General features: G+C 38.4%; 1 protein-coding gene across 2 annotated transcripts in view; it reads left to right on the forward strand.

Annotated features, from left to right (window-relative positions):
* The first annotated feature begins 2,661 nt into the window (after window positions 1-2,661).
* LOC136856884 (nucleolar and coiled-body phosphoprotein 1) overlaps window positions 2,662-15,460 on the forward strand; it is a 182,824-nt gene continuing 170,025 nt past the window's right edge. Inside the window, exons 1-2 of one of the 2 annotated variants that reach the window (XM_067135102.2) lie at window positions 2,662-2,851; window positions 9,877-10,009. In XM_067135102.2, the coding sequence (XP_066991203.2) occupies window positions 2,750-2,851; window positions 9,877-10,009 (235 nt within the window). In that variant the 5' untranslated portion in view covers window positions 2,662-2,749. The remainder of the gene's footprint in view (window positions 2,852-9,876; window positions 10,010-15,460) is intronic. The other variant, XM_067135103.2, reaches the window with a different exon arrangement.

Here is a 15,460-nt window from a genome sequence, read left to right on the forward strand (position 1 = left end):
TTGACTGATGACTCCAACAACAACACAACACCACTACACTAACGTTTCCTAATCAAGCCAAACGAACAGAAAGAACTAGACTGATACTTCGCAGATGCTCATGCCAAGACCGACTCCAATCCTCAGATCTTAATGCTACTCTCGATCGTTCAAAGATGGCGAATTGAGTAGCCGGAATTGTTGGAAATCTGGGGTTTTTGGTTTGTTGTTATCGTATGTAGTCTGTGTAATTTTACAAAAGTTGACGATAAATGTTAGTTTCTGTGTAGAATATAAGTGTGCGAGTGTATTTATATGAGTCGGTGGACACATACGATCGGTAATTATACGCATTGATGAGAGAATATGCTTGTTCTGATCGTCTTTTTACCCATTATAGAACATGAGTTCACTAGGTGGACCAGATTTTAGTCTAACTATTGCAATGCCTCTCATACAACTATTTTTAAGCTTCCTACGGAATAGAACATTACGATAGAAATGGATTAGGAATATGCATCGTGATTATTTTGAAGTCCATGACAAAACTGTTGCGTGCATACATCATTTTGAGAATAAGTCTGAGGTTAGGGAAGCCATTTCTCTACTTCCGAGCTATTCGTGTTCCTCGAAAAATATTAATTTAGATAGAATATAATTGATATTGTGTTATTCCGTCAGTGTATATGTACTTCAAAGTGTCGAGTGATTTAGATGCAAGTTTATTTTACAATAATCTGTGCTTTGCCTGCGGAAATCTTTGGCTGGATCTTGGAGTATAACAAAACTTATAAGTGTGACAGTTGGAACAATCTGCATGCTGTTACACGGAAGAAATAGTGACTTAAAAGGATTAGCTGAGTTTGTAACGTAGGGTTTTACACTACCAACACCTTCCGATTCATGCTGTGGTTATCTGTTATCAAGCAGACTGCGTCGAACTGAAGCTCGTGCATGTGGTTAAATAACAATGTTTAGTCAATAGAGTTTTTGCACTCATTTTCTCTAATGGGTAAAAACCTATTATATCTTTAGTCCTGAACGTTTCATTACTAACGTTACTATCACTGTGTGAAGTGCTGTTATGCCATATGTCAACAGGGCCGTTAATTGGGTTAACATAATCATTTCGGGTGTACTTGTGCTGAGTGACTCAGACGGTTAAGGCGCGGGCCTTCTGACCCCAAGTAGGCAGATTCGTACCGGGCTCAGTCCCGTGATATTTGAAGGTGCTCAAATACGTCAGCCTCGTGTCGGTAGATTTACTGGCATGTAAAAAAACTACTGCAGGACTAAGTTTTGGCACTTCGACGGCTCCGAAAACCGTACCAAATGTAGCTAGTATGACATAAAGCCAATAAAATTATTATTTCGGGCGTACGGTACTTCCTATTCGTTGGGTGCTGAATTTAAGAAATTGTCCACTTCAAAACTAAGGAAACAAATTGTGTTTCACAGTTCTCATGAGAGCGAATAAATCGAGGAATTTCGTATCTTAATTTATTTGAAACATTCAAAATGATGTTAGAGGTATCATTTTAACAGTTTTATCATGTATTTTTATCTATCCAGCGAAGTGAAATCTAAGAAAGAGCTTTATTTGACGAATTGAAATTTTGTTGGTCTCTTTTCTAGAAGAATATATGTGATTCTTGTTAGCGAAGCGTTTTCATACGTATAAAAGTGATTTTCCTTATGATGTTACATTTATCATGTTAATTTACCACCGTTTATATAATATGTACGTGATATTTTCGTGTTAGCCTATACCAGCACCCGGCTACTTCAGCCGCCTTGTTTTTTTAATATTACGGTCTGAGGATTGGAGTCGGTCTTGGTCTGATATATTGCAGTTGGTCTTGCGTGATGTTGTCCGAGCCGCTCCATGTCGAATCTCTAACCTCACTTTCGCCACCGGTTACGGTAATTTTACCGGATTTAACGCCTAAATGTTGGCATTTTCCTTTCTTGTAGAGGTTATGGAGCCGAGTTTGATATTCAGTCAGTTTCGTGATGAAGTACTGGCAGATCACTGATCTCACACATGTTTGAGATGTTCGTTAAGATATTGTTGAACCAATTTTTGAAGTAATTGTCCGTAGGTTGTTACTAAATGTAAAGTACATCCTTTGAATTTTTAACAGATTACTCTAAAAAGATGGAAGTCTATATCTTAATTTGCATGAAAAACAGTTTGCACATTCCTGAAACATCAGAGTAATGATTACTCGATTTTAAGTAATTTATTGAAATGTTGAACTCCCAAATCAAATCCCATTTAGAAGCTTGTTCGGAATCAGCTGATCCCTATTTATATCAGTGCTGCATAATAAAGAAAAATACCAACCATCACAAGTTGTCCTGCTCTAGCTCTTACCGGTAGACACTGTGGACTCTTAACACTGATACTCATCAGAAACTAATACAGTAGAGACTCTACTGTATTTGTCAGAAATTAACTTGGAATAAATAAATGAAAATCATATGTCCACCACATTGATCGAATTTGAAATCAGCGTGCTGCACAAATTTAAACTTGAGTATCCTTGTATGGTTTTAGATTATTTTTTTTGTGTGTGTGTTTGCATAATTGTCTGTTTTGATCCTTTTATATAGCGTTTACGTTTTCTTTGGATCAATTATGAACATTCTTTCCGTCATAATATTCTTCGATCACGGCCGGTTGGTAGGCTGTGGTGACCAACGTTGTGGTTGATTTCATTTCGTGCTACATTCAATAGGTCGCATCCTTGCTGTTTCGTGGTTGAAGATGGCGGCTGTAGACGAAGTTGGCGTCTGTGCACTGGTGTACGAATATTTATCAAAGAAAGACGGTTCTCTTGCACAGATATTCAAGAAGAAAACAAATGCAGTAGGTTGAGAAAGATGTTGTTTACTTTGAATGAATATCACGATTTTATAAAGTATGTTTTCCTCTATGTCTTAGAGTAGACCCACGTGGGTTTCGTTTTTGATCAATTTAGTATAAGTTAAGTTTTTAGTTTGTTTATTAGTAAGTTGTCTTCTTAATTTTCTGAAGCAAGATTGTTTTCATATTAAAATATTGAGTACGTGAAAAACTGATATTGTCTCTTGTAGTTACTGGGCATGGTTAAACGTACAGCTACCGGCTAACTTTTTGGGAGAAAAATCCTTTTTTTTGTTTTTTTTTGTTATTATTCACGTTCATCTCTTCCCATTTGTTTCTTGATGTATATTGTAAAACACGATCAGTGGCTGTGCAAGACGAAAGATTCTTGAGGGTTGAACTTGTGCTAGAAAATTGTTATGTTTGGGGTTTATACATATTGAGTCCTCGGAGAGGCTTTGACGTACGGTACGTCGTTTGCCGTATTTGATAACCTATGTTCTTCCATCGCACCTCCGCCAGGATGGTGACACGACTCAAAAATGAAAGTTTTCGACGACACCATATCAAATCGAAGGGAAAATTTTATCAGACTATTTCTGCATGGTAAAATTTAGCGTATGTTATCACATTTTCAGAGTTCCTATGAAATAAATCAATCTGAAGTGTCTGTATATTTGACCGACGATATTCAGTATGTTGAAGTGGTATAACGGTATTTGCCATTTTTCGCAAGAAGAGCGACTTTTTTTAGCATATGGTGCATGTCATAACTAAAAAGTGGCCTTTTTTTAGTTGTGCCATTATTACAGGGGTGTGATATTTCTGAAATCCGTATGTGATTGTGATTCATTTTTTTCTAGTTCATATTGTGTGATTCGAGGGATTCAATTAATAAGTTTAAGAATAGTTGACATTCAACGGGTTTTGTTTCCACCTCCATGTATTCGTCTCGTGAAGTGTTGCAGATGAACAAGCGATAGTAAGAAATGAAATTGATTTCATTTTGGTAAAGCAACAACTAAAGAAATATGTGACATCCGTGAAGACGTATCCCTGATTTTTTTTTAATGAGTGGTTTATGAGATAACCCTCAATCTTTTTTTTAGCCACTTAGGTTATGAATAGTAAGTTCTGAAAAAGGCTGGTGCATATAATCGAATTTAACTCCCTTTCATCCATAAACAGTGCCATGCTTCAAATTTTCCATCTGTCAATAAAGAATGGCAAGCACTTCATTGGCCATACAATCACAGCCTGTTCAACCAATCATGATCATTGTATTTTAATTCCACACACTTCATCAGTGTTTTTTAATTTGTTTGTATAAATGTAATATTGAGCTTCTACTGAGGATGGTCTTTAGATTAGGTTGAAACATGTATAGATAACGTCCCATATTGGTAACTTATAGCATCTGTACACAGCGGGTGAAAGTTGTTAGGGATCCAACATGATATGCCTTAGATGGGTAGAAATTCAGTTTAGTCCGTGCACCTTTTAGCGATATTACTTTGTATGGGGTGAGGAGTAAGGAGGGAGCTCTCCCGGTTCTGGTAATATTGCCTACTGAATGGAAATGAAATCTGAATTGAATCGATAATATGATCGATGTGAATTTTCTAAACCTTTATTAAGCCAACAACTGTGTCATACACACATTATATAACATTTCTTGAAGCAAATCTTGTTCCTATCGTGAATTCTATAGTTTGGCTTTGCTGTGTAAACAACAGTACTAGTACGTAAAGTGCACACCAGATGTCGCACAGCGATTCATAAGCAATTCATAGTTTGTGTTTCAAAGGTTGCCAATACTAATCTCAAAGATACCCTTGGTCGACCGATTCAGCACTAGGGTGGCCATGTATCGCTAAAAGGTGCGCGTACTTTATGTGCAACATATAGAATCACAAGTGATTTGAAAAGTTGCAAATGTTATTTGGAATACCTTTTAGAGGAGAGATGTGTTCACTATGACGGCCAGGGACCCACCCGCTATTCCCAGAAGTACATTTACATTTATAACCTAATATAATTTATCACACGCCATTATTCATTGCTCAAGCATGCTGTAGCATTTCTATTGACTGAGATACAATCGGATATGACGTCATTTTTACAATTTATTGAGAACCACCTATTCAATACTTGAAGTCTTTACGACTATGATACAATCATTATATTAAAGTTTAAGCATATAATGGTACATGTTCCACCTGTCATTGCAGGCATCATCAGCCATAAATTCTATCATCTAGGTCAGAGCTCTGAAGTGGATGTTATATTAAAACTATAAATCTTCAACTATAAATCCAGCATTAATACCCCTATATCAACATCAGCCAATGTCCCATCACCTAGCCACACCCCTCCCCCTACGCGTACCAACAGCGATCTTAACGCCCCACCCACCCTTCTTCACCCAACACACTCCCTGCCAACAATGACACACCCCTACAATACGAGCAGTAGAGATAACACAACTGTCAGACCACCTCATACGAGAAATGCTGCCAAACATCCCTCCTTAATTCTAAAGGGTACAATGCGTGATATACCAGTACTTTACCTGGAATCCGTCGCTAAACTCTTTTTGAAGGGATTGTAGCACCTCGACGTAATTTTCAAAGAGCGCGCTCCTTCCCGCACAGATGCTGTCAAATAAAAACCATAGTAACGTTTTGAATAAAGCATTCCAGAAGGCATACTCCTGGGAGACAATGGCTATCAATGTTGTCGTTACCTGCTGACTCTAGTACTTTATACCGAAACAGCTGCAGAGCGAGCTTATAATAGAGCCCATTAAGCAACAAGGTCAGCAATAGAAAGAACATTTGGGTTTGTGTAAAGACGGTTCCCTTGTCTCAGTATGGGGCTAAGAGTGAAGTTACCTTGTGGTTTCTTTTAGAATTGGCTTTACGTCACACTGACACAGATAGGTCTTATGCCGACGATGGGATAGGAAAGGCCTAGGAGTGGGAAGGAAGTAGCCATGGCCTTAAGGTACAGCACAGGCATTTGCCTGGTGTGAAAATGAGAAACTATGGAAAACTATCTTCTGGGCTGCCGACAGTGGGGCTTGAACCCACTATCTCCTGGATTCAAGCTCACAACTGCGCGCCCCTAACCGCACGGCCAACTCGCCCGGTACGATTTCAACTAGGGCACCCTTGTCCTCGTCGGAAAAATTAGAACTGTCCTTTTTCTGCTGCATTTCAGTCATTTTTTCTTAAATTTCTGAACTTACAGATTAAAACATATCTCCAGTCAATGATGTTTATGCAGTCGGCCCCTAGTGTTCTCCTGATCGTTCATAATTGTGTAACACTGGGGCTTACCACTCAGGTGCTGTAGAGTGTCGTACCGGTTTGTGACGGCATGCAGAATCAAGTGCTCTCTAATCCAGACTCTGGTCGCACATGTCACTATGAGATAGTCAAGCTAAACATTGTCCTCCGGTGTAATTGATACGGTTATGCTGACAATAATGAAGATTTATCATTTAAATAAACAGTTTTATGGTATTGACATTTTAATTTCGAGCACCCACTGACTCAAATATGTACTATCTGCGCACTTTTTAGCGATATTTACACCCTAGTGCTGAATCGTTCGACTTCGGTTATCTTTCGAGATTCGTATTGGCAACCTATGAAACACAAACCAAGAATCGCTTATCGCTGTGCGACATCTGGCGTACACTTTACGTACTCGTACTGTTGTTGTTTACACAGCAAAGCCAAACTATAGAATTCATGCTAGGAACACGTTTCGCATCGGGAAATATTATATAGTATTATGTATTGTGTGTGCGACACAGTTGTAGGCGTTAAGATAATAAAGGTTTAGAAAATTCATATCGATCAATCATATTATCGATTCAATTCAGATTTCATTTCCATTCAGTTGGCAGTATTTACCGGAACCGGCAGTGCTCCCTTCTTACTCCTCACGGAGTACAAAAATCTATCACTAAAAAGTGCGCGTACAGTATGTATTATTATTATTATGTCACTAGCACTTATGTAGGTTATGTTAGGTGGGCAGCCTGTAAAAAATGGCAGGGTCCTAGGGAGAACACTGCCAAGGAAGATATTACAATGAGATTTTGTATTTTCTCATATACAAGATAAATTCCATGTAAGGAATTTTCTCTAGGTTTCAAATGTTTACATTACTAAATGTGGATATACGGATATGAAGTGAAACATAGTGAAAACTGAAAGTTTTTAAAAGTACTGAGATTTTCTTACATGGAAATAATCTGATTGTAGTTAACCCTCAAGCACACACGCCAGAATTTAGGACACAGACACGCTTGGGGTGCTTTCCATCCCATGTATCATTGTACTGTAAAATATGAATTACCATATTAATTGGATATTTTAAGATAGATTATGTGAGAATGACTGTGACATGTAGGGGCATTCCTTTGAAACTCCTGTCTGCTTTATTTACAAATTGAGTCATGCATACCTCGTTTTTTCATTATAGTTTTACATGTTTCTAATAAATGCGTTTTAGATCCTAGTAAAATATTTAAAAACCTACTTTTTGTCGTATATATGGTGAACGGAATAATAAATGAAACAAATTAATGCACTTTAGATATATGTTTATTTGAAAAAGATCTGAAATAATGGAGGCTGAACTCTGCAAAGGAAATAGTTAACTCGAACGTTTCTCATGGAATCAAATATACCAAAAATACATATTAGTTAACTATTGAATTTTAAATGACAATTCATGTATCTTAACAATCAATAGTAGAGGTCTTAAATGCCCTGTGGTTTAAAAATATGGGAAGTGGGGAGGGGGTGTGTGTCTTTCACTCAGGACCGCACACTTCACAGTACACGATTCTATGTTCCATGCAGAAAAGCTTGTTGCAACTGCAGCATGATGTTTGAGTTTTCCTGCCCTTTTTCCAAGGCCAAACTTCACAGCGACCGAAAGTTCTCATTTGTTTCTTGGAGGAGGGTTCAAATTCAATACCACCGATGCGCTTCATCGTTGCCTTCAGATGAACAGGTAGGGTCTGTATAGTAGCCCGAGATTCTATATGTGCTTTTGTGAGCTGCACATGACAGGTTTCTGTTGACCACCAGTTCCCGGCTTTGGAACGTAAGAAGTTACGGACATGTCCTTAGATAATGCAAAGAGGCTTGAATATTTCTCCTTCTGCTTTTTCTGTTAGTTTCCTCGGCAGTTCCCTCTTATTGAGGCGCATAGTTCCAGTGCAAGAGAGATTGTGTTCCTTCAGCAAGTTCTTAGTGAGAGGAACACTCGCAAACCAGTTGTCTAAAAGTATGTTCCGTCCACCGCTATTGATGGAGGCAATTAACCGTTTCACTACATCAGCTGCAGAATTTGATACACAATATGGTCCTTCTGGCTTTACCCCCATATACACTTCTATATTAGAAGTGTAGAACCAATAGGAGTCTGCCAGTCGAAAAATTTTGATACAATATCTTGCAGGTTTACTCTTTATGTACTCCCTGGAACGGAAATTTTCCTCAAATGTTCTAACTTTTCATAACATTTTACATATTCTGAAGGGGAGAAACCATTCTGAAAATTCTTGACGATCATTTCAGAAACATATTTTATGGGAGCTAGTTTATCCACTTTTCTTCGCTCTTCACAAGTGTTGATATTGTGGAGTGACTGCTACTTTCACAAACACAAACACACGTGCGGGGTGGAATCCACCCCAGTCAGTGGTTTACGATGTGCATTGTTTGACTGTCTCACAGGAACTGGTTGATACTGAGTGAAAACATGTAGAACCACCTGGAGAGGTACAAGGGTGGAGAGAGCGCAGAAAAGTTATTTGTAGATTTCACAAGGAAATAAAGTGGCGTGGGGTGGATTCCACCCCATATGCGTGTCTTTGAGGGTTAAATGTGCTGAATTTCGACGAAATATTCCACATGGTTTTGGAGAAAAGTGCACCAGTAAATTAAGAATAAAGTGCTGCTATGAATAATACATAGACTGTTTCGCTTAGCATTTAGAAGCCTCCAAATGAATGAGGATCATTAGCATCTGCATTTATGGCCTTATGAAGAAAACCTTAATCTTGCGTTTATCAAAATATTATTTGTGTCCTCACTAGGAAGTTCACAAAAAATCCCTGTGACAGTTTTTGTTTGGAAGCATTTGGAGTAGAATAATTGTTCATATCCTTCATTACCATAAGCTCTATTAGACTACATTCTTGTCTTCTGGATGGTGTTGTGTATTCTTGATCCCTTTATCCTTAAACACTCTCGCCCCTTGCTATAAATATTAACAAAACTCATAAGAAGTAAATTCATTCTAAAACTGTAAAATATTGTGTTTTCCAAACTCTGTTATTGAAACTTAGCAAAGATGTAGTGTTTGCATGTGCATGTACACTGAGGAAGGGAAAGCACTATTTTAAAACATTTCATGCAAATGTAGAAGAAAATCAAGTGGAATACAATATAAGGTGACCTTGTGCTTTCCATTACCGTAAAGAAAAGAAAGGGGAACGTGGCTCTCTCCACTGCCAATCCATATTTAATTATATTGAGGCACTTCCCAGCAAGATATTACTAAGGAATTTTGGAATTTTATTCTTTGGGCAGCGACGCTTCAAATAATAAGTGTCATTATGATTTTTCATTGATGTCTCCTCTTAAATAAAAGTAGTGTCCGGATGATGCCATGAGTAGCTAGTGTGGTCAGAAGAAACAAACCAGAGTGAGTTGGGTTCACACATTTAATTTGCAAGACAGTGTACTTGTGCTCGGTTACTTCGAAATGTAACTTGTGTGGCAGGTTATTTACAAGATGTTCATTTTGAATGACAACTTCTGTCACCTTTTATAGTACGAGTTCTTAGAAATTTGGTAAAGCTTAAATAACAAGACAGTTTGTTATAAGTTCCATAGGTGAAACAAAATATAGTACAGGTCTGCTTGGGTGATATGTAATTGTTGGCTATTTTTCTTGGTGAGTTCAAGTTTGTATAATTGCTCTTCATTTGATTTCAGAGCCCTCTTCCCAAAGGTTCTCCTACCCTTATTGATGTATTCAAACATTATCAGTCAACTTCTCCTGCTAAGAAGAAGATCCAAGTGAAGCCAGCCATTAACCTAAAGGCGGAATCTTCAGATTCCAGTTCAGGTGAGTTTAAAGTATGATGCATAAACATACTTACCAAGTTTATCCGTAAAATTTACGGAAATGGCTGCTTTTTACGACTTTGCAGACAAAAATTTGAAACAACATTCGATAATCGCTCCATTTCCATATAATCGATTGTTTGCGTGGGTCAAAGCACACTCGGTCTTGGTCGAAGGCAAGTCCACGATAGTTGATAACTCATTTTTTGATATGATTGGTATTTTTAACCATGTAATGTTTGTGTCGTTATTGGAATTGAATTTAAAGCTGGGATAACGGTTCTTCCGCTTGAATCTTAGGTGTCGACAGGCAGTGCTCCGCAAATTCTATGTTCTGCTCAGTTCGCTTGTTGTGATCTAACCTATATTCTTTGACCACGCGAGTGGTGTTTTCTGTTTACGAACAGTACTTCCAGATATTTAAAGGATCATATTCTATTGATTTTACGTGCATACAAAATTGAAGAAAGGGAGAAAAATTTGCCTTTTGCACGGTATGTGAGTGTGATATTAATATTGCACATGGTGGACGCAACGATTTAGGTGACGGTGAGTTAGTTATTGGCATTCAGAATTCCAACATAGTGGATGATCTCCAGGATACAGATAAATCCCTTTTCTTTTCATAAGTGAGAAACTACTTTTGTACTGCCTGTGACTAAATCATCAGCAAGTTTCCACTCAAGGTTGATGTGTTAAAGCATGCTCAAGTTGCTAGGTTAGACAAACTTTAGGATGCACAGTTTTCTTCCTTCTCTCTCTGCTAGGGGGCTTTACGTCGCGCCGACACAGATAGGTCTTATGGCGACGATGGGATAGGAAAGACCTGGGAGTTGGAAGGAAGCGGCCATGGCCTTAATTAAGGTACAGCCCCAGCATTTGCCTGGTGTGAAAATGGGAAACCATGGAAAACCATTTTCAGGGCTGCCGATAGTGGGATCTTTTTATTCTTGGAAAGGTTTCCTGTCATGTTATTCAAGGAAGAGAATGAAACTAACAGATGAGGTGGTGAATGAGTTCACTTTGACACTTTGGTTGCGAATCACAATGCTGCAAGTGATTTCCAATTGGGCACAAATATCAAGAATTCGTGGAGCCGATGAATTTCTTAAGTACCAATCGAATTTCTAGAGTAATGCTGTGTATTCTCACCATACCCTGTAGCAATGCAGAATGTGAACCAGATTTCAGCCTTGTGAAAAAAAATAGAACAGAGTTCAGATCATCCATGTCCAATGAATCTCTGGAGTCTATTTCTGTTTTGAAGATCAGGAGTTCTGGCCCTTGTTATGACAAAATATTTTCTCAAGACTTTAGAGAGGCTAAAAAGGCCACAACTATGACTTTCAAGTCGAACTAACGTTTGATTTGCAGTGTGTATTATATTAATTCATGCCTGTGTTACGTTAAACGAGTTTTATTGTGTAAAACATTTTTTAATTATAGCATATGTGCTAAATTTATCAAGGAAGTCCTGTTATGTATGCTCCAAACTAATATTCTCCACGCCTGCTGCTGTTTAACATGGATTTTTTTCTTGATTGTTATATTCATCTACAAATCATTGGTCTATGATGTAAGTAGATATGATTTCTTTGAAGTATCCTGTTTAAAGCATGAATTCTTGTATTTTGTAGACCAGAAGTATTATTTTCGTCAAGCCGGGGTACGTCAAAATCGTTGAGAATTTTTTGTCGCGCGTGATTTTTACTGATAGCCCTTTTCAGGAGTTGGCAGGTATGCCTGTCGCATTCCTCTGGGGCAATGATTAATGATTGACAGATGAAATGAAATGTTGCTGGAATGAAAGATGACAGGGAAAACCAGAGTACCTGGAGAAAAACTTGTCCAGCACAAATCTCACATGGAGTGACTGGGATTTGAACCACAGAAGCTAGTGGTGAGAGGCTGCTGCCTGAGCCATGGAGGCTCATCAATACAAATGAAGAACGAAACTGAAAAAATTAAATAAGAAAATAAAAAACTGAGAAGTGCAGTGCAAATCTGTCCTTTAATTTGAAGAAACAATAAACAAATTTGTATGCTCTCCTGAGGATCCTTTTTAAATATGGTGAAAACATATCTGTAACCACTATTAATTAATATTTCACACTTCTACAAATTCATTAACCTGTAAACCTAGGTAACATTAACATATAACCTATTAGTAACAAACATACAGTCACATTAAATATTGTCTACACCTTGTGTGCTATAGAAAACAGTAGTGTGTGCTTATTTATGTAATATTAGTGGTAAAGAACTAATGTGTTTTAAATTTATTCTACTTTTAAAGCAGTGTCTTAATGGGAGTGGTTTTTAACTGTTGTAGACTGATTACCAACTGGGGGACTATCTTGGTCTGCTAAGCCAGGTACATGAATTTCCTCACAGACTAATTGTTAAGTCGTCTTTTCTCTTCCAGGTAGTGATGGGAGTCCATCTTCCTTTGTTTGCATAGCAATATTATGTAGTACAGTGGAATGAATGGAGCCCCCATCTAGCGGCGAGGATGGGAATTGTGCTGGCTGCCAAAGCCTGTCGCACTCCTCTGGGACAATAATTAATGAATGACAGATGTAATGAAATGGTATTGGAGAGTGTTGCTGGAATGAAATACGACAGGGAAAACCAGAGTACGCGGAGAAAAGCCTGTCCCGTCTCTGGTTTGTCCAGCACAAATCTTACATGGAGTGACCGGGATTTAAACCATGGAACCCGGTGGTGAGAGGCTGCCGCCTGAGCCACGGAGGCTTCTCCTCAGATTCTTCCCATCTCAAATTTCATTCTCATTTCAGAATTTAAAAAAATAAAACTCTCATGAACCGATCCAGGCCATCTAGCAATAATATTTATCAGTAAATTGGCGTCATAAATAGTCTGAACAGTGAGAAATAGGACTTTCTGTTGTGGAAAGCTTCTGCATTATGCCTACCAGGAGGCAGTATAGGTGTATGTGTAAAGTCGATGGCACCTATTATTCCAGGGAAGTTGCTTGAGATCGTATAAAAATTCTGAGTAATTGAATGAGGTTCATCGCCTTGAAAGCTCAGTTACAGGAGTCACAAGGAACAAATTGCTTCAGAAACTTTCATAATATAGCAGTAGATGGTTTATTTAGACACACTATTCCCAACTGCTAATACCAATTGAAAAGAACCAGTAGCATAAAAAGTAGATTTAAAAGTACAGTAGTCGCTGTACAGGTGTTAACAGATGGTTTCTGTTATTAGGATATTCCAGTCTATTTTCAATTTGCTCTAAAAGTTTCAGTACTACCTTCTTGGAAATTATGTACCTAGTTACAAAATTGAAGTCATCCATTGAGAAGAAATGATCATTACAGTCAGGAATTGCATGTTCAGGTCCTAGATTTTCCAGTAATTACCGTATTTCACGGCATAATCGTTGCCACCGCGTAATCGTCGCATCCTTTATTTTCAATACAAAAATCGGACTTTAAACCTTTAATTACATAATCGTTGCACGTCCAAATTTTGTTCACTAATCTGGTTAAAAGGTAAATGGAACTGCAACGTAAGTTGCACATGAATGCGCAATTTAAATACGTGTATGGTTTATGGGCAATTTGGCAACACAGTCACGTTTGCGACGTGTTGCACAACATATAAATAATACCAGTATATGTACGACGCATGGCTTACCGGTAGACTATCGGCAGTGTGACAACGTGGTCGCGAGACAGTGTACTATTTATTCACCCCCTACATATGAGTTCCCATTTGAAATACGTAAGGGTGTAAGTTATCGCTTATCGGCAACGTCGCCAGGAAATACCGGCTAGGTAGGTCGAATGGACCTCGAACCAGCCCTCAGATACAGGTAAAATTCCCTGACCCGGCCGTGAATTGAACCCGAGGCCTCCGTGTAAGAGGCAAGCACGCTACCCCTACACCATGGGGCCGGCTCCTGTGTTATTGCGCACGAAGTGAAATCCAAGACGATAACGCAGATTTCCACGGAATTATTCAGCCAAATTATTTACGATGTCTCAGTTGTCATCGCTAGACTCTTATCTTACTACTACGTCATAAGTGTCCGGGCATGGGATGAAAACATTTATCCAAGCAGTCAAGATAATTATTATCCAATGCTATTAAAGTTTTATTTTATAAACTCGTCAGTAATGTAATGTAAAATCATCAATAACTAGGAAGAAATATTAACCTAATTACCGTATGTTTAAAAGAAATTGAAAAAAATGAATGTTTGTTACTGACGTCTCGGAATACAGTCAACTATACAGTAGATCTCCACCGCGCTAGCTAGAGCTCCGGTTTGCAAGCTTTGCGCAAGCGCAGTAGTGTGTCGCAACCAACGAGCTAAACTGATAAATTGTTGCATGTTTCCTTGCTGCCTAACAGTATTGGCTGCTCTGGAATGGACAGATCACAGATGCATTTATTTGTTTCAGATTTACGTGATTACTGTAGACATGTGTGCGTGAGAATTTAAGTTTTTAATTTGTGTTTTGGGTGTTTGCAGAAATAATTTGTTTTAATAGTGAACAATTACGGAAAGTCATTTATATCGCAAAACATTAATGTGTGAAGCATTTATAAGCGATTATGGGTAAATATAGAAACTATTCTGCGGGCTTCAAGCTAAGCGTAATTGCCTTCGCTGAACAGCACGGGAACAGAGCTGCAGGAAGAAAATTTTCTGTGAGTGAAAAGTTGGTGCATGACTGGCGGAAAGTAAAAAACAAGCTAAAAAGCACAAACCCTTCTAGACGTGCGTTTAGAGGTCCTAAAACAGGGAAGTTTCCTATAATTGACGAAGAAGTGTTTAGGTACGTCAGTGAAATACGTAACAATGGCTGCAGTGTATCATATGAAATGTTACAAATTAAGGGACAGGAGATAGCGCGCAAACACAACATACCGGTAACTCAGTTTAAGGCGACTCGTGGGTGGATTAAGGGGTTCATGCGACGACACAATCTGTCAGTGCGAAGGAGAACAACACTAAGCCAAAAGTTGCCTGCTGATTACACGGACAAGATTGTAAATTTTCACCGATTTGTCATATGTTTGCGCAAGGAAACTTCGTACTTGCTTTCTCAAATCGGTAATGCCGATCAGACTCCAATCTTTTTTGATATGCCTCGCAACAGCACTATTGCGCTAAAAGGATCACGGAGTTTATTAACCCCTCAGCGTCGCAGCCGTTTAAAGAGCTTCCTATCCCGTGGCCGGATGAGATTTCAACTACGCGCGACTGAAATACATTGATTCACTTAAAGCGTTACTACTAGTATAAGAGTGGCCCGATATTCACGAAATTTGGAATTCCTTATGGTAGAACTATGTACATGAAGATAATTACATAATTGTTTCACATTTCCTTAGTAATTTAGTTCCGTGTGATAGAGTTCGAAGCACTCTTCGAGACAGAGACCCAAGGCACACTCCTGGCAGCAGTACACCGA

This window comes from Anabrus simplex, chromosome 1 (assembly GCF_040414725.1).
Source record: "Anabrus simplex isolate iqAnaSimp1 chromosome 1, ASM4041472v1, whole genome shotgun sequence".
In the NCBI taxonomy this organism is placed as follows: domain Eukaryota; kingdom Metazoa; phylum Arthropoda; class Insecta; order Orthoptera; family Tettigoniidae; genus Anabrus; species Anabrus simplex.